At 43.6% G+C, this 19,253-nt stretch overlaps 1 protein-coding gene across 1 annotated transcript; it reads left to right on the top strand.

Annotated features, from left to right (window-relative positions):
- The first annotated feature begins 297 nt into the window (after window positions 1-297).
- LOC119656504 (probable cytochrome P450 4d14) lies at window positions 298-4,984 on the top strand. The gene is made up of 6 exons (XM_038062841.1): window positions 298-641; window positions 694-876; window positions 939-1,148; window positions 3,723-3,792; window positions 3,856-4,376; window positions 4,449-4,984. The coding sequence occupies exons 1-6, from the start codon at window positions 485-487 to the stop codon at window positions 4,772-4,774; spliced, it is 1,467 nt and encodes a 488-aa protein (XP_037918769.1). The 5' UTR covers window positions 298-484; the 3' UTR covers window positions 4,775-4,984.
- Window positions 4,985-19,253: the final 14,269 nt, after the last annotated feature.

Here is a 19,253-nt window from a genome sequence, read left to right on the forward strand (position 1 = left end):
TTAATCCCAATCATCTTATTGATGGAACTTTTGGACATGATTATGATTTAAATGACTGCAAATATGTTGAAATACGAAAGAGAGTACATACGGGGAGTTTATCTTATCAGAATTCCTAGCAAATGACATTTCTTTCAATAAAAGCCGTCAATACGTTGTAGTTACTTACCGTTCCCTGACCCACCGGACCTGGCTATAGTAAATGATTCAGGGACGGAGGAGGAACAATCAGTAATTAGTCTTTTAGGTCTAATTTGTTGCAAAATTTGGACTGTGGGTGTGCCAAAGTCCACAAGTTCTTACTTGACGGCTTGATGATAAAGATTTTTTCCAGAAATATATGATACCACCATCCATATATAAGAAGATACTTCTGTGTCACGATTTGCATTTCATTCCTAATCACGAGAAGAGCCGGTATCGAGACAGTAGTGCGGGTAGTGCAAAGTAGAGCTTTCCTTAAAAGTCGGTTGAAGCGCGAAGAATGATATTGTTAGTGTTGTTCACATTAGTGGTTGCCTATGCAGCCAATTTTCTATACAAGAAATGGAAAGTGTATAGACTTTTGGTGGACAATTTCAAAACACCACCAAGGCATCCAATCTTTGGAACTCTGACTATTTTTCGAGGGACCGCTCCAGGTAGAGCCATCGTTAATTCAAAATTTGTGTTTACATTTGACCCCTCCTTTAGAAATTTTCAAAACCTTTCAAAGTTTATTCGGGAAATATGGAAAAAATTTTGTCCTAACTCGACCGATACTGGACGCTCAGATTGTAATCTCAGATGCTAAAGATGTTGAGGCCATTTTAACAAATCCGAATACGAAGAAGGCTAGAAAGGCATCTGGATATCAAACTTTAGAGCCGTGGTTAGGTAAATTGTGTTGCATAAGCAAAGGTGGCGGAAGTTTAGAGTTATCCCCTTTATTCCTGCAGGAACCGGTCTCCTAACAGCTTATGGGGACAAATGGTTCACCCGGCGTAAAATCATCACCCCCAGTTTTCATTTCAGTATTTTGGATGGCTTTGTAGATGTGATGAGCAAACAATCAGATATTCTAATAAAACATCTAACATCGATGGCCACAAAGGGTGAAGTTGACATCTACCCGATAGTAAATGCATTTGCGCTGGACGTAATTTGCGGTAAGTGATCTCAATAAGTTCAATCTAATAAAGATACTCCTAATTTGATTAAAGTGTCGAAGACCGGGCAAGGACTTTTTTGGTGATCTATTAAAATGTTGTGTTCGGTGTGTTCGGTCATACGAAATAATATCGATTGTGTTGCAGATTGTCAAATGTTTTCAATGTATGCGATCGGGTTTTCAAAGGTTTTCTATAATTCTATTTTATGAATGTTAGTTAAATTTGAAACTATCTAGGGAACACTCTTCATATCGCTTTCCTTAGTCTGTCAGGACATAATATTATATTTCTTAATATGCCCTTGTTTACATATAAGGATATAATCCTAGTGAACTTCATTTATAAATTTATCGCTGTTATTCATTCGACAAAGTATAATTTCTGAAAAGGCAACTATGAAGAGCTTAAAATGGTTTTAGCGTTTGTTAGCTGGAATACCATTTTGAAATATTTAGCATGTGATTTGTTCCTATCGGATTATCGGAGCTGTACTTCATTTAGATATGTAACGCAATTCTGTAGACTCGTGGCTCGATTTTCATGTCGAAAGTGGCCAGGCACGGCTATGATTCCATAAAAGACTTTCGGTCAATCAGTCAGAGGTGACTCTTCTTCAAATGTCAGCACGCTTACCTCAATAGCGAATGCACAGAGACCGCTCTTTTCAAGGTAATTAGCCCGTTTGAGCGATTTACGACCAACAAATCATAGTTGCCTATCTGAATATAGAAGGAGCATTCAGCAACATGCGTAACCAAAGCCATCAAGAAGGCTCTGACCAGAGTAGGATTGGATGGACGTTTTACGCAATAAATACTAATCATGCTAAAAATGCCCCAGTGTTGCCCCATCTCTCCGGTTCTCTGGTTGTTAGTGATTGATAAAATTCTAAGGATACTGGACAGGAGCGAAAGTGGTATGCTGGCATATGCTGAAAGCTGTTACATTGATGTCAGATATTTTTTCCACCATTATTGGTGAGATTTTGAAGGGCGTGTTCGAAAAAGTATGCCCGTAAACTACAACAATCCGACTCAGCCAAAAATTTAATCATAACGGAATTGATGCCACTTGCTACCAAATCAAGAGTACCTGAATTCTGCCTCCCACGCCTAAAGGAATAAAAATTGCCACTTTCCTTAAATGTGAAAAAGTGGATGTGGATTGTAAGTCAAATTGGTAACTAAACATAGGAAAATAGAACGGAGGATTACAAATATAGGGCTTTTTCACCTGCAGGAAATCTTTCATAAGAAAATAGAGTATTCGACAAAGGATGGTTCTTTGATTGTGGTCGGTCGTATTCCAACGTACTGCTCAATTGTGTGACGGCGTCACTGAGCTTGAAACACAATTGGACCAAGTTTAATAATGTGGCTCTGAAAGATTAGCCAATGTATTTCAAACGAAGGTATTGAAAATACTGATGGCCTGTCTGCTGGATGGAGCATGATCAGAGATATAAGCGTAATATAGTTATTCCAACTGACAGTCAGTTCAAATTCTCAGTGTGACATTCTCCGTGCGGACGGAGCAGTGCAGAAACGCGTTGAAAAATCTGGGCTACATATAGAAACATGGAGGCAGATAAATGGGCCGACGAACTGGCTAGGCGGGGCTTTGTTCTTGACAGTCCCTCAGTGGACGTAATCTGCATCGCGTTGACCCCTGTAAAGGCAGATGGGGAAGGCGCTAAATCAAGAAAGATCTCGCCCTCCTGCAATAGAACCCGGCCACGAGAAGTTTGTACCAGATACATGATTGATTAAAATCCTAAATAGTACCTGGCCGCGAGAATTGGCATGCTCTGAAATTCATATTATCAACAGAGGAGAGAAGAGAGGGTGGAAACAGACACCTCCTTTGCGACTGTCCAGCTCTAACTAGCACTGCGAATACTATAGGTTGTTTATCATCTGGACATTAATTTTTACGTGTCCGTTTGTACTAGTTGTTGTTGCAAAACAATATTATTGTTCTTTACTAGCTTCAGCACTCTCTCAAAGTTTCTAAATTGCGTATTATGTTTCCTTTTTTCGATAATCTTGATGCCGATTTCAATTTCCATTTGTGTCGTTTTTTCACCCTAGCGGTGCTGTCGGCCCAAGATGAGTTCCCGGGAGCGGGTAGAAATCATCATCATCGTCCCAACTTTTTGTCACATCCTAACCTACTTTATACTTTCCACATTCAATGTATTAGTAAACAATTTTTAATTTTTGTGTTCAGAATTATTGAGCATTAACTTCAAGGTAATTGAATTTGATTATATTTTCTTTGTAACTTGTTTATAAAATGCTACCAATTATCGGATTATTTTCGAAATACACCAATCAATTGTCGGAATTAACTTATAACTAGAATTTGAACTTTGAGCGAGATACTTATTAGTCACCGCTTTTATTGTAACATATTTACTGAGTGCAATACTTCTCCGTTCTCGACATGCGCGTTACGTTTTTATTGTATTTCTAGGGCATCTTTTCTACTATCAAAATAGTCATTGTGTTCAGACATATTTTCAAAAAAGAAAAGAATTATGAGCACTTAATAATTTTGTTTTACTTATAGAAACCTCAATGGGTGTTACCGTGAATGCTCAATCCGACCCGAATTCAGAATATGTAACTTCAGTGAAGAAGTCAGTATCTTACTTTTACACTTGAAAGAACTCACCTAACTTCGATGTTGAAATATTTGGCAGGATGTCCCGCGCTGTCCAGGAACGATTACATCATCCTCTGGGAGAAACTGGTCTTTACAACCTGACATCCAAAGGCCAATATCTAAAGACCCTTACGAATATTCTCCACGATTTCACGGATAAAGTCATTGGGGAACGGAGGGATCAATTACTATCCAACACGAAGATTGGCCAAGGGAGTCGTATGAACTTTTTAGATATTTTGCTTCATGCGACAGCAGGTGGAAAGCCTCTGACAAATGCTGATATACGGGAAGAGGTCGATACTTTTATGTTTGAAGGACACGACACTACTGCTTCAGGAATAGCATTTACACTTTATTTGCTGTCTAGACATCCCGATGTACAGGAGAAGCTTTATCAAGAATTGAAGAACGCTTTTGGCAGTAAAGACCAAATGGAAATCACCAATAAGAATATAAGTGGGCTTGAATACTTGGATATGGTAATAAAAGAGAGTCTGCGAATGTTTCCCCCGGTCCCAGGTATCGGACGACAACTGATGGAGGATACACTGATAGGTATACGAAAACCACCTACTCCTTTTGGAACAACTTTCAATCATTAATTTATTTCTCTAATGTGATTTGTAGGAGGTGTTACAGTTCCCGCTGGTGTTAACCTAATATTATCAATCTACAGAATGCAACACGATCCAACTAATTATCCTGATCCAGAAAAATTTGATCCAGAGCGATTTAGTTCGCAGTCAGACAGCAAGCGTACATTTGCATACGTTCCCTTCAGTGCCGGAGGACGGAACTGCATTGGTCAGAAATTTGCTTTATTGGACTTGAAAACAGTAATAGCAAAAGTTATCATGAACTTCAAGTTATTACCTGGACCAGAAGTAATTTTGCAAGGAGATCTTATCCTAAAAGCATCAAATGGTATCCGCATTCGATTGAAACAACGATAATATTATTCTTATGAACTTGTATCATAAATTCTACTCCTAGAGTTTGTCTCTAATTCACGTTGTAGATAAAGATAAAAAAAGAAGGGAAATGGGGCAATGAAAAAAAAGATAATGTTTCATAAAAAAGAAGTGATTAGAAGCTCCGTTTATGTTGATCCCAGATGTAAAGTAGAAAATGCTATAATACAGGCCATTGCATAACACATCACACTAGAGCGTTTGGAAAAAATCTATTATTAACGGCAAAGTTGTAGCGTTATTTATAAATCTGGCTACTAGGCTAAGATCATAATATGATGGTGGCGGTACATTACACCATGTGAGAAGAAACGACTGTGAGAAACCGAGAAATCCTTAAAGGAAGGATTTCGATCGTATTGAGGGATCCAAATGCGGGAGTGTGTTTTGCAAATATTTTGCCCAAATACTCCTATCAGGAACGCATGGTATCGGTTTCTGTGACAAGCCCGTAATCCTCCCCAACTATCACCTTTTTCTCAATAGCGGCACATTATTCGCAAATAAGACTTCCTGTCTACAAATTTGATACCACCCCCAAGTATTTGATTGTCGGCTTGGAAGTGATGATATGATTCCCAATTTGAATACGGGAAAAATTTCTTTTAAGGCGCTTGATGATGAGGGCCGCTTCCGTTTTTTCCTCCGCAAGTGTCAGACGACAACTCGCAATATCGTCGGCGTAGCCTACCACTGAGGCTTCCTCCGGAAGGGGAACATTAAGTACATCGTTGTACAAGATGTTCCACAGTAGTGGGCTCAATACGGAGTCCTGCGGGACACCCGCGGAAACAACGTTCTCCATCAGTGTCATACCAGAGCCTCCTTTCAGGTAAATAACTATCGACGATAGCAGCGAGATAGACGGGAATAGTAACTTTCGCTAGGGATTTCCGTATTAGATTCCAATTGGCCGAATTGAATACATTTTACACGTCCAGGGTTACTACCACGCAATATTTGCTAGTACTGCCCTTTCCGTGGATTGCATCTTCGGCCAATTCAGTAACCATTTTGATGGCATCAGTGGTTGATCTGGCTTTACGGAATCCATACTGCCGATCTGAAGAGCCGTCTTGGCTCTCAACAACCAGGGGAATCTATTATAGATTACCCGCTCTAACATTTTCCCCACAGTGTCCAAAAGACATATGAGTCGGTACGAGGATGGTTCACCTGGCGGTTTACCAGGCTTAGGCAGAAGTGCAAACTTTTCCCGTTGGAAATATCCTTTCGGACATACACGCTTCGAACAACTCAGGAAATATGCTCGGTTTGGATTTCACGGCAAGCTTAAGGTCCTTATTCGGTACTACGCCCAAGCCCGGCGCTTTATTGTCTCCTATTCTTCCGTAGATCTCCAGAAGCTCGTCTCTGGTGACTGGCGGAATTGCCGTCACATTCAGAAGTGGTTGGAATGTGTTGGTGCTCTCCTCTTGCCGGGGGATTAACCCTTGGATGATTTTCAGCAAGAGGATGGGATACGTGATCTGCGGAGGTGAACGGCCTCTGAATCGTCCCATCATGATTCTATAAGCACCCCCACGGGTTTATGTCCGCTTCTGAGCGGAGCTCCTTAAAGCACTTCCTCTTGCTTCGCTGGATGACGAGCTTGACGGTTTTGTGGATTGCCTTATAGGCGCACTCTTTCTGCCACTGATTGACTCTACCTACCGCCCTCTGAATCGTTCTTCTCGCTCGGTGGCAGGCTGATCGAAGGCCGGTCAGTTCATCATTCCACCAGTAGTTTGGTTTTCTACTGGCGAATGAGCACCTCCTAGGCATAGACGCGTCACATGCTTTGGCGATACATTGAGCTAGATGGACGGCTCTTTCCGTAGAGGCGCCTGCTTTATCAAGTTGATCTAACCACACCTCTATGAAGGTCTGCTCATCCAAAGATTTTGCAGACCAGCTTGAAATCTTCGGTTTCAGGCATGATAGTTCTTTGCCCTGCGGCTCAAGACATACCAACCGCCAGCGTAGGGCAGACAAAGGTCAGGTCTACAACCGAGCCTGACCTCCCTTTCTGAAAGGTGTTTACAGCACCTTCGTTAGCCAAAACTATGTCTATCTGCGCAAAAGCTTCTAATAAACTGCGCCCCCTAGCATTTGATTCTCTGCTATCCCACTCACGGGCCCAAGCATTGAAATCATCAGCGATCACCTTTGGACTTCGTCTCCTCGCGTCGAGAACAAGATTATCAAGTATTTGCTCGAACTAAAACAGTGTCAAACTTGGTGGGGCGTAGCAGCTATATACATATACACCACTTATTTTCGTCTACACAGAGTCCCTGGCTGCCTGACTTGCAGTACACTATATGGCCTGTCGACTGCACGCCCATATCGCCGCTCCACCAGTCGAATCTGTGACCCATATGTCACCGTGACGGTTTCTATACGGTTTGCTTATGACGGCAATTTTCATCTCAGATTCGAACGTGGTCTGCTCAAGTAAATCCTGGGCGACCTGCATTCAAGTTGATTTCATCATTTTCTCATTGCAGTGAGCGCCTGCCTAAATTCCGGACATTTTCAACTTCTGGCAATATACCGGATATCCTGTCCCTCTTTTACTTCGCACAATAGGCAATTGGAGTCCTTATTGCACTCTCTGGCAATATGGGCCTTCCTCCCCACACTTTCTGCATCGATTGTGCTCGATCGATCAGTGCTGCTGGTGCACGCCTTCGCGAAGTGCCCAACATGAGGCATTTAAAGCATCTCTTTAGTGAAGTTTGTTCTCTTAAACGGCAGACAACCCATCCAATCCGAACCCTTCCGGCAGCTAACAACATCTGCGCTGCCTCCGCTAGTTCTCGTATTGTGGCCGTTTGAGTACCACCCTAGGCTTTTCGGAAGCCCACAACAGATTATTCGGTAAGTTTTTTCAAACTTGAATTGCTCCTTCAGAGCAATACAAATATCTGCTTCCGCTGTCACTTCATCGAGATCCTTACATTGTATATAGATCTCAAGCTTTTAGGCACGCACTACGGCATTCTCCCCAATGAGTTTTTGACTTGAGTGCGAAAGTCATCAGTTTTGCCTACGCTTTCTGAGTTCTTCGAGTTCGGGTCACATTTCCGCTCAGATCTTTTAGGTAGGGATCAGCTTTGATCTTTTTGAGTATCTCCGCATAGGACAGATTGCCCTTACTGGAGATAACAATCGCATCTGGACGAGTTCGCACTTGTGCTTTTCGTTCCGCTTTTTTTGGTAACTTTAGTCCATCCATCGTTTTCGTTCGTCTTGGGCTTCGCAACGCTGGTCGAGTTTCCTACTGTACGATTTCCTTTTTCTGAGCTGTTGGTGCTGGTTTTCAGAATGTCCTGTCGGCCTTTTTTCTCTTAAGCACCTGCTGATTATTTAGAGGACTCCCCTCTTTTTCACGTACTCGTTTATTTCGACGTGATTCGATGGTAGTACGGTTAGGTGTCACTTGGGTCGCTTGTGACGCTTTGGCATTAGTAGATGAGCTTCTTTTCAATAGATTCCCTCCTTGTTCCTGGAGCACCTCCTGCTGTCGCGCATCTTGAATCTATTCGGTGGGTGTTGTCACGGTTTTTGTCGTCCAAAAATCTGCCTCCAGTTCATCTTTGTTCGGTCTTCTTAATGGTGTTCTCGTAAGGTCGTACTTCGCATGAACACCTCCTTCTCCAGATCAAAATCACTTCACAATATATGCGAAGGTGGCCAAGTTGCCCACCACCAAGGCACTCGCAAAAGCCGCAGGTACTGGGGTTCCAAGGTTTTTTGTTCTGAGTATTCTTCCCATAGCCATTTTGGTCTTGACATGAGCAAACACTAGCCCATGCCCAGTCAGAAAAGAAAAGTGCATGAACACATATTTACACATCAATAGGTACGCCCCAATCCGCCAGCTGGGGGCGCGGCTGATGGGAGATCTGGCCACTCCTCCGTCTGTTCGTCTGTCCGTCTTTTTTTTTTTGAGGAGGTGGAAATCTTCAAAAGACACTGGCCTAGACGCGCCAGCGTGTGGGATTCTTACCCACTAAAACCACCCTCGAATCCCCCAAGCCACGTGGAACCACCGTACGGTATTACATCACGGAGTTGAGTCAGCTCATTTTAGCTTGGTCCCCTTTCCTCTCTACGTGGCGTACGTAGCCTCGCTTTTCTAATCTCCTCTGCCTTTCGCAGTTTGCTCTGGATAAATATGACCATGGAGTTGATCGCATCCCAGTCTTCCAGACATGCTAACATTCTTCGCACCAGATTCTCTGGTACGAACACATCTCTTAGAGTCTCTTCTAGATTCTTCCTTTTCTCCATAAACCTTGGACAGTGGAAGAATACATGCTCTGGGTCCTCTGGGACTCCATCGCAGTTTGGACAACCGGGTGAGGAATCTAGTTTAAATCTGTGCAGGTTTTGGCGATATCCTCCATGCCGTGTGAGAAACTGAGTAAAATTATAATTAATCTCACCGTGCCGTTTCTCCAACCACTCCTTGAATGGCAGCTTATCCACCGACCATTTCCGAGCGTTCCAAACGTTCTTGCCATCTATTTAGAGATCTTTCCCTTTCGGCGTTCTTCGTCTGCGATAAAAGATAGACTTCGCACTATATATATTCGTCATCATCTGCCAAGATGTCAATAGGTATCACTCCAGGGATGACGAATGCTGCATCCTCTGAATGCCGAGCACACCCTTAGGGCTGCTCTTCTGTAGACTGAACTCAGTTTGTTAACGTTAAATGCAACCTGCAATGCCTTTCCTCAAACTGGAGCTGCATTGAGCAGGATCGAACTCACTACCCTAGTTATAAGCAACCTGGAAGCATGCCGTGGCCTTTCCACGTTCGGCATCATCCTTGCCAGGGCCACACTTGCAGTGGATAATAATAATAATAATCATTGGCGCTACAATCCATGTTGGATCAGGGCCTTGAAGTGTGTTAGAGCACTTCATTCAAGACCGTTACGGTACACTAGGAGGCAATGTGGTCAGCATTGTGCTCGCCCGAGATTATTACCCTGATTTGACTCAGGTACTCATTCACAGCTGAGTCGACTGGTATCCGACGTCAAATCACGATACAAATTCCACTGCCACCAGTGAGATTTGAACCGCGACCTTCCGTACGACAGCCTTGCGCTCTAACCACTCAGCTATCCGTGTATACATAATTCAAAATTCGATTGCCCTCTATTTTTTAAAAAGCCATTTACAGAAATAATTTGATCTGGAAAGCATTGTATTAATAATAGTCAACCACATGCCTTTGCACACTAGCAGTTCAACATTAATAACAAGTGAGAAGAAGTTCACCTAAAACAGATACAAACATATCGGAAACTCAGCGCTTCTGGTATGAAAGGTTTTTTCTTGTCTTATGTAAGTATATTTGCATGCAGAACTATCCCATTTCCTCGTAGCCCGTAATGTATATGTATATGCTTTGTCATAAACATACTGCACGTGTTGCTTTTAGCTAAGCTTCCCATCTATCATCATTCCCAAGTATTTGATCGCAGGCTTAGAAGTGATGATATGATTCCCAATTTGAATACGGGCAAAATTTCTTTTACGGCGCTTGGTGATGAGGGCCGCTTCCGTATTTTCCTCCGGAAGTGTCAGACGACAACTCTCTAGCCAACCCTTAACAGCACTGATCGCTTCGCATGAGTATAACTCAGCATCTTCGAGGTGCTTTGCGAGAACAACCAGCGCAATATCGTCGGCGTAGCCTACCACTGAGGCTTCCTCCGGAAGGGGAACATTAAGTACATCGTTGTACAAGATGTTCCACAGCAGTGCACCCTGTACGGAGTCCTGCGGGACACCCGCGGAAACAACGTACTCCTGGGGTCCGTCATCAGTATCAGATCAGAGCCTCCTTTCAGTTAAATAACTATCGACGATAGCAGCGAGAATACCCACCTTCGCTAGGTATTTCCGTATTAGATTCCAATTGGCCGAATTGAATGCATTTTTCACGTCCAGGATTACTACCACGCAATATTTGCTAGTACTGCCTTTTCCGTGGATTGCATCTTCGGCCAAGCCAGTAACCATTTTGATGGCATCAGTGGTTAATCTGGCTTTACGGAACCCATATTGCCGATCTGAAAGGTCGCCTTGGCTCCCCCGCTCTAACCTTTTGCCCACAGTGTCCAAAAGACATATGGGTCGGTATGAGGGTGGCTCACCTGGAGGTTTACCAGGCTCAGGTAAAAGTACCAACTTCTGAAAGTTGGTGGTGAAATATTCCCTCGGACATGCACGCTTCGAATAACTCAGCAAACATGTCCGGCCTGGATTTCACGGCAACTTACGGTAAGGGCCTTTGCACCACCCTTTCACATGTATGGCGAGCCTCCTTCAAACTCAACACAAAGTGGCGCTACTTATTGCATGTAGAGGGATTTACAGACCACATGTTTTCACCAAATTTCGTGACAATAGCCTTAGCCCTTTCCGAATTAATTGTATGTGACATATAAAAAGACGAACAGACATCGGAGCGACAATTTGGATTTCGATAATCGATAACCATCAACTAAAGTTGATGAGGGACCCAGGCAGTACCCCGTCATGGTAGATGTACCACATGACTCAGTGTTGAGTCTTCTTTTGTGAAGCGTGATGTATCATGGGGTCCTTGTCCTCCCCGTGCCAAAGCAGGCCACGATAATTTGTTCCGCAGATGATCTAGCCATGTTTGGCGTCGCGAAACAACAAGAAGTTGAAGTGTCTTCTTCTTTTTCTTCAGTCGTTGTCCCGTTCACAAGCGGGGTCAGCTATTCGTGATCGGTTTCGCCATTTGTGTCTATCAAATGCCTGATGTGGATGCAATTGTGAGGCTTTTAAATTCCCATCCACCGTATCAAGTGACCATTGTTTCGGTCTACCTGTTGATTGTTTACCATCCACTTCGATGTTCAGACCAATCTTGGCAAGTGAATTCTCGTTAGCGCGAATTGCGTGACCATAGCACGATCAGCGCAACCCCACAACGATCGCGGATATCCTCATTTCGGATGTGATCAAAACGTGTCACGCCACTAGTCCAACGCAACATTTTCGTCTCCATTACCGCAAGACGCCGCAACCATAGAGGGCGACAGGACGGACAACATTGCGGTAAATTTTAGATTTGAGACGTTGGTTGATACGTCGATCACAAAGAATGTTGCGTTAATGCGTGAAGCAATTTCATAACGCAATTCTCCATTGGCTGATAGCGTATCTAGATCGCTCAGTTCTGGGGAGGTCACTGCCGCTGAGAGTGATTTTGCCTGCTTCATGGGGATCGGTCGTCAAAAATTCAGTTTTGTTAGATTCAATCTGAGTGAAGACCTTGAAGTGTACCTTAGCGAAACCATTAGTGCCATAAAAGCGTGGCTGGAGATGGTTTAGCTTGACCTTGCCGTGATGATTGACCCTAAAATCAGTTCCAAAGCACACCTAAAATGTGTCTGTGAGAAAGCGGCAAATACCACCGTTACGTTTGCGCGGATGACGCCTAACATTGGAGGCCCAAGATACAGTCGCTGATTACTTGTAGCGGAGTGGTTCGCTCTATAATATTATCCCGGCACCAGTTTGGGAGGAATCACTGGGGCGTGAGAGTAATCGGGGGAGAGTAAACACTTACTGCTAAGGGTGTCCAGCAATCTCAGGCGAGGCAACGCATGTTATTGCGGGAATAATTCATATAGACATTCTGGCAAGTGAGGAACGCTGTCTGTACGAGAAAAGGAGAATGAATTCACCTGAAAAGGATGCAGAATAGCGAAAGGCGGCAAGGAGAGAGTCGCTGGAAAAGTGCTGAGACTGTTACAACATGACGCGGCAGTGTCTCTCTAAGACTTCTAGCTCCACCCATAAAAAACACAGACAAATCGATTCTAATAAAGTTTTGTTTTACACAAAATCTTAAAAAGAGGAAAAAGCGGCACATATAAGATAAAATATAGCGACTACGACAGAGTCTACATTGGACAATCTGCAATCAGTGCAACATATAAATAAGGCTCATACATTTCACGCCACGAGAGAGCCTAGAAATAATGAGAAGCGACCCGCTCCATCTTAGGCAGGGTCTGCCTCGTCTTCTTTTTCTACCATAGATATTGCCCTTATAGACTTTCCGGGTGGGATCATCCTCATCCATACGGATTAAGTGATCCGCCCACCGTAACCTATTGAGCCGGATTTTATCCACAACCGGACGGTCATGGTATTGCTCATACATTTCGTCATTGTGTAGGCTATGGAATCGTCCATCCTCATGTAGGGGGCCAAAAATTCTTCGGAGGATTCTTCTCTCGAACATGAGGACTGGCAAAACCATTGTCTTGTACAGTAAGAGCTTTGACCCTGTGGTGAGACGTTTCGAGCGGAATAGTTTTTGTAAGCTGAAATAGGCTCTGTTGGCAGCCAACAACCGTGCCCGGATTTCATCGTCGGTTGTGATTTTCTCCCATTTTTATTCTTCCCGTTTGACCAGTGCCAGATGTTGTTGGTTGGTTTTTGATGCTGACGTTGCCACCATATATTTTGTCTTGCTTCATTGATGTGCAGCCCAAGATCTCGCCCTGCCTGCTCGATCTGGATGAAGGCAGTTTGTACGTCTCCGATGGTTCTTCCCATGATGTCGATATCGTCAGCATTGATCAGTAGTTGGGTGGACTTAAAGAGGATCGTATCCCTCGCATTTACCCTAGCATCACGGATCACTTTCTCAAAGGCCAGGTTAAAGAGAACGCATGATAAGGCATCCCCGTGTTGTAGACCGTTGTTGATGTCAAATGGTCTTGAGAGTGACCCTTCTGCTTTTATCTGGCTTCGCACATTGGTCAGGGTCAGCCTAGTCAGTCTTATCAATTTCGTCGGAATACCGAATTCTCTCACGGCCGTATACAGTTTTACCCTGGCTATTTATTTATTTATTTAATGAAGAGAATACCCAGAAACCAAATTCCGTATTACATAATATCCTCAAAAGGAGGAGCAAGTGAATGGCTTATTTTACGCTTAAAAGTAGAAAATGAAATAGGGTCTAAAGACCCCAGCTGTAGGGCGTTGTAGGACCGGCATACCCTCGGGATCGGAGAGTGGAAGTAAATCCCGAGCTCTGTGAACGGTACATAAAAAATGTCCGCACTACGTGCATTATGAGACGAGGCGATACGGAAAGTAATATCCGAGTTGACGGAGCAGTTCATCAGACAATTGCAGAGATTGAAAAGAGTACACATTTCAAAAAAGATACGGCGTTGCTGTAGGGAGGGGAGAGCGAGGGTGCCGAATCGTGACGGATAATCAATCCGTGGAAGGTTCTTTTTGTAAGAGAGGATGCGGGTGAATTTGCGTTGTATAACTTCAAGAGCGCGGCAGTCCCGAATGCGTCAGGGAGACCAAACTGAGACCACAGCAATATTCAAGGATGTTTTTGACAAGGGAATTGAGGAGTATTAAGGAGGGCTGGATTGCGGTAAAGCCGAAGAAGGAACGTAGGATAAAACCAGACATTTTGGAAGCTCTATTGATGATGACAACGAAGTGGAAATTGAAACGAAGTTTGTTGTCGAATATTATACCCAGGTCCTTGAAGGAGGTCAGTAGTGAAAGGGGTTGTCCACTGAGAGAATAAGATAAGGATGTTCGGGGAGGGTTTAAGCGAATAGCACATCCAGTGGCATTTCTTGGCATTCAGTGTTAGATTGTTGACCGAACACCAACGGACTAAATTATCAAGGTTGGACTATAACAAAGCATATGTCCAACGGAGACGAAACAGAGGCAAACAATTTAAGGTCATGTGCGTAAAGCAAATACGGTCAGGCGAGGATGGAGGCGAGGTCATTAATAAAAAACAGGAAGACTAGCGGGCCAAGTATTGACACTTGGGGAACACCAGAAAAAGGAGAGAAGGTAAGAATGAAAGATTCATTCTGGGAAAGATGGATTAAGGAATAATGGAAAACCCTACAAGGTCGTTCTAAGTGGAGGCGACTGCAAAAGAATTTAGTGTGTAATCAACAACTAGTGTTAATTAAAGATGAACGATCCCAATCTAACAAATGGCCTATGGGAAGAATCATTAAGACATTTTCTGGGAATGAAGGAATTGTAAAAATTGTTGCTGTAAAGACGGCTAATGGCATCAAGCAAGCCCAAAAAACTTCCTTTTTACTCTTGTCTATTTTTTAACATTATATAGTATTTACTGCGAGACTAGGGCAAAATTCAGTTATCACACTCTAATTGGAAAATGTTGGTTTATTGCGATTTGCAAGAACTGGAAAGCAAGCAAGGAATAATTAATTTAAAGGCAAAATGTACAGAAAAGCATCTAAATATGTGCGAAATACACCAAGCCCAATTATCTAGGATGATCAGGCGACTATAGCAGAGCAAAGAGATCTTAGTAAATAACCAAAACATGACGAACCGCCAGAAGAGAGGAGCACTGAACTTTGTTGGAAATGCTGCCAAATGCCCTTTTCGGAGTTATAGACCAAGAAATTGCTAAGCGATATGACACTCAAGTTTCATTAGCGAAAAAAACAATCAACACAAACATATAAACGTAAGTTAAGAAAAGAACTAGGTATTTTTCCTTATACTGTAAATATCTCGTACTCTACGTCTCGTACCAAAGAAGTCTCTCCGAGAGGTAACTCTCGATTACCCGAACTAAGTAACCAGGGACACCCAGTTCAGCCCGGGTTCCCTTAATCCAACCCCAGTTAACTGAGTTAAAGGCATTCCTGACATCCAGCGTTACCATCGCGTAGCACTTACCAGCGGCCGATGCGTTCCGGACCAGATCCACGACCATTGCAAAGGCATCAACCGTGGACCGTGCTCTTCGAAACCCATAATGCCGCTCCGATAGACCACCAGCTGGCTCTACGAACGGAGGCAGCCTATTGTATATCACCCTCTCCAACCTTTCTTCCTCATGGTGTCTAAAAGACAGATTGGGCGATATGAAGAGGGTGCGCCAAGTGGTTTTTGGGGCTTTGGTAGCACAACTAACCTCTGCCTCTTCCAATGAGCGGAAAACACTCCTTCAACCATGCATGATTCAAATGTATTCATGAACTATGCGGGCATGATTTTAGCAGCCAACTTTAAGGCTGTGTCCAATCCCGGAGTCTTAGTGTCCACAATTCGTCCACAGATCTCCCGTAATTCCTCTTCGGTCACTCCAGGGATTGTGAAGACGTCCTGTCAAACCATTGGACACTGTCTTCTTGTTGTGGGAAAAGGCTGAACAAGAGTTGCGGGCAGGCCACTTGGAGTGATTTTTGTCCACGAATCTTGTTCACTACAACCTTGTAAGCATCGCTCCACGGGTTCGTATTTGCCTCAAGACACAACTGCTTGTAGCAATACCGCTTACTTTTCCGAATCACCTTCTTAAGGCTTTTTTGAAGATCGCGGTATTCTTTCTCCGGCTGCTGATGTTCTGGCTTCCCTCTAGTCCTTTGGCAAAGCCTCCTCGCTCGCAGACATGATGCTTGCAACAGTGAGATTCTTGGTTTCAACAATAGTTTGATTTCCTACTGTGATGGAACTTGCGTCGCGGCATTGCAGAGTCGCATGCTTCAGTTACTCGTTGACATAACTGACTCACTTTTTCCAGCGCCGTTCCCTTCGGGTCGTAACCTCCTTTTAAATCCGCCAGGAATGCCTGTTCCTCGAAAGCTCCAGTGGAGCACCAGGTATCTTGGTTTTTCCGCTTTTGATGATCACTCAACTGTGGCCTCCCCCGTTCCTGGTGTCGAAGAAGATGGCCTGATGGTCACTGTGGGTATAGTGTTCACTCACCCGCCAGACGATCCCTCTCTCCAGCGAGGTGCTCATGTAAGTTAGATCGAGGGTTGAGATTAGCCCTCTGCCTCGGAAGGTTCCAGTATTGGCTAGCGCTATGCCCAGCTCCGTGAAGGTTTCAAGCGGGATTTGGCCCCTGGTGTTCGTCACTCGAACTCCCCAGTCTAAAGCCCACTCGTTGAAATCGCCGGGAATGATTTTGCGGCTGTGGTCTCTAGCGTTCAACACCAAGTCGTCTAGCATCTCCTCATATTGCGCTAATGTTGGACGAGGAGCAGCATAGCAGCTGTAGGTATAGACGCCTTTGACTTTCGCCCGTACAAAGCCGGCTCTCGGGAATCCCATTGTTTCTTGAATGGCTTGCCGTCCACATGGCCATATCCCCGCGTTTCCCGATGAGTGTTTCACCCACGTAGCTTTAACGTAATTTCGGTACGATTCACATTCGACTGTCGAATGATTTGTGAGAGCAAGTCTTGAGCTACCTCGCAATGATTGAGGTTGATTTGTATCAACCTCATTTAGCCTTACATTTTCCCTTTGCATAACATACATGGTGGATCTCCAGTGCAGTCTTTTCTCCAAACTTCCTGCACCTTCTCGATATATCACCTAATACTTCTCATTAGTACATTCTGTTGCAAAGTGACTGAAGTCGAGACATCTGAAGCATCTCTTGGGAGATATTTGCTCCCTAAGTCGACACATGACCCAACCTATTCTTACCTTGTCCGCGGTAATCAGTTTAATCCCTGATTACACCGGCAAGTTAATAACAGCAGTCTATCTACAACTATCCTTCATCCTTTTAATGGCATCTTCTTTTATTTTGCTAAAGTTAAACTGTTCCCTTACCGCAGCACAGATATCCTCTCGTGATGTGACCTCGTCCAGGTCTTTACACTCTATCACTATTTGTTGCTTTCGAGCTTTCACGTCAACTTGCTCACCTAGCACCTTCACCATCTGGCCCCGAAAGCTATCCACCTTCTGGCCAGATTTGTTTAGCTCCAGCAACAGGTCCCCCTTTTGCGTGCGCCTGATACGGTTCACACTGCCACCCTCAGTCAGTTCCGGATCTTCACTTTCCAAAGGATATCGGTGTAGGATGTATCTCCTTTCTTGGAAATGATGATTATTACCCGACGAAGCTTCTTTTTCTCCCTGTGCCCTTTCTTGTCGCCATCCTTTGTCCATTCTTCGGGTTTACGAGCTGTTGGCTCTTTCCCTTTTGTCAAAGTTGGACCCGTAATCGTAGAACTACCAGCAACTTTAACCGGTTCAGCTTTCTTTGGCGATGAGGCTTTTTTCTTCTTGGTCATTTGTTGGATACCAAGGGATTCACTTATTCCATCCGTACTCCGTTCGCCCGCATTCTCACCTATTTTATGTTGAGGTGACTGGCCAACTGCGTGTCTCGCATGACTTTGCCACATGACGCTTGAGCGTTTTTCTCCTCCATCGCCCTAATATAGAACAACTTAAAACCTCTTATCAGCGTCCTGATATTTTGGATGGATATTCCGCCTTTCTTTAATAAACTTACAGAGTTCATTTATGGGTTCCCCAATGAAACAAACGCTGTTGCAGGTTGCTGCCTTCCACGATCGTCTTTTACAGCATCCAAGTTTCTTTCCGAGTCCCTCGGCGAATCTCGACTGCCTAGGAGTAAAGTTGCCCCCAGTGGTGACCTCCCAAGTTTTGAATTATTCCGAAAAGGATCCCGTGTAGATCTCATTTCCACGCCTCTAAGATCTCTTGTGGAATTAGATCCTAAAGTAGCTAAGTTTCCATCTATGAGGCACAGTGTTGGCTGGATATCGACGGTCGGCAGCCCGCTTGCCCACTCCCAAAAACCGCCGGTACTGTGTTTCCGAAGCCCTGCACTTAAAAAACTACATTTCTCGTCTTCCATATTTGGTTGGATTTCTGGGTGTCCTTCCCGTAGCCAATTTTTATGCACGTGTGGGCGTTTACTTCCCACCTACCTGGCCTGTGCATAAGCATGCCTATGCACGTCCGCAACATGGTCTTAATATCGGGCGAATCACTTAAATATGGTAGTTATATTCTTTCGACGCATTAATTGGCTGGGAATGGGCTCCGTATTAAGCCCACGTTTCCTCCCATTTAATGATTAATATTACTAAATTTTCCGTAATTCAGCCCATCATTTCTACATATCATTGAAAGCTAACAAAATGAGGCAACTTTGTAGGTTTGTAAGTTCAAAGTATTCTATTTTAAAATTTCCTTAATATTTAAACGGTTATATCTTCGAAATGACGATGACCTTTGCAATTGAAAATATATCCATTTATAAGAAATTTTATGTAGTTTAAGAAATTTGGGATTAAATAACTGAGGGAGTGGGAAACTGTATTTTTTTTTGAAGATTAAGCTTTTTGGCAATATTTCCGAAAAAGGTTACAACTTTGTAACAGTAAAAGATAGAGTACCCATTCAAAGGATCAATAACCCTTAAACAAGTAGTACTATCCACCATTAAAATTTTTACCATTATAAACGGGACACTGTATAATGGATGCAACTACAAAACTACTTAAAGCGAAAGTACTTATTATGATTTTGGAAGATTTGGCCCAAATGAAGGATGAATTACTATAATTATACAATATTT

The sequence above is a fragment of the Hermetia illucens genome, chromosome 5 (assembly GCF_905115235.1).
Source record: "Hermetia illucens chromosome 5, iHerIll2.2.curated.20191125, whole genome shotgun sequence".
Classification (NCBI taxonomy): Eukaryota; Metazoa; Arthropoda; class Insecta; order Diptera; family Stratiomyidae; genus Hermetia; species Hermetia illucens.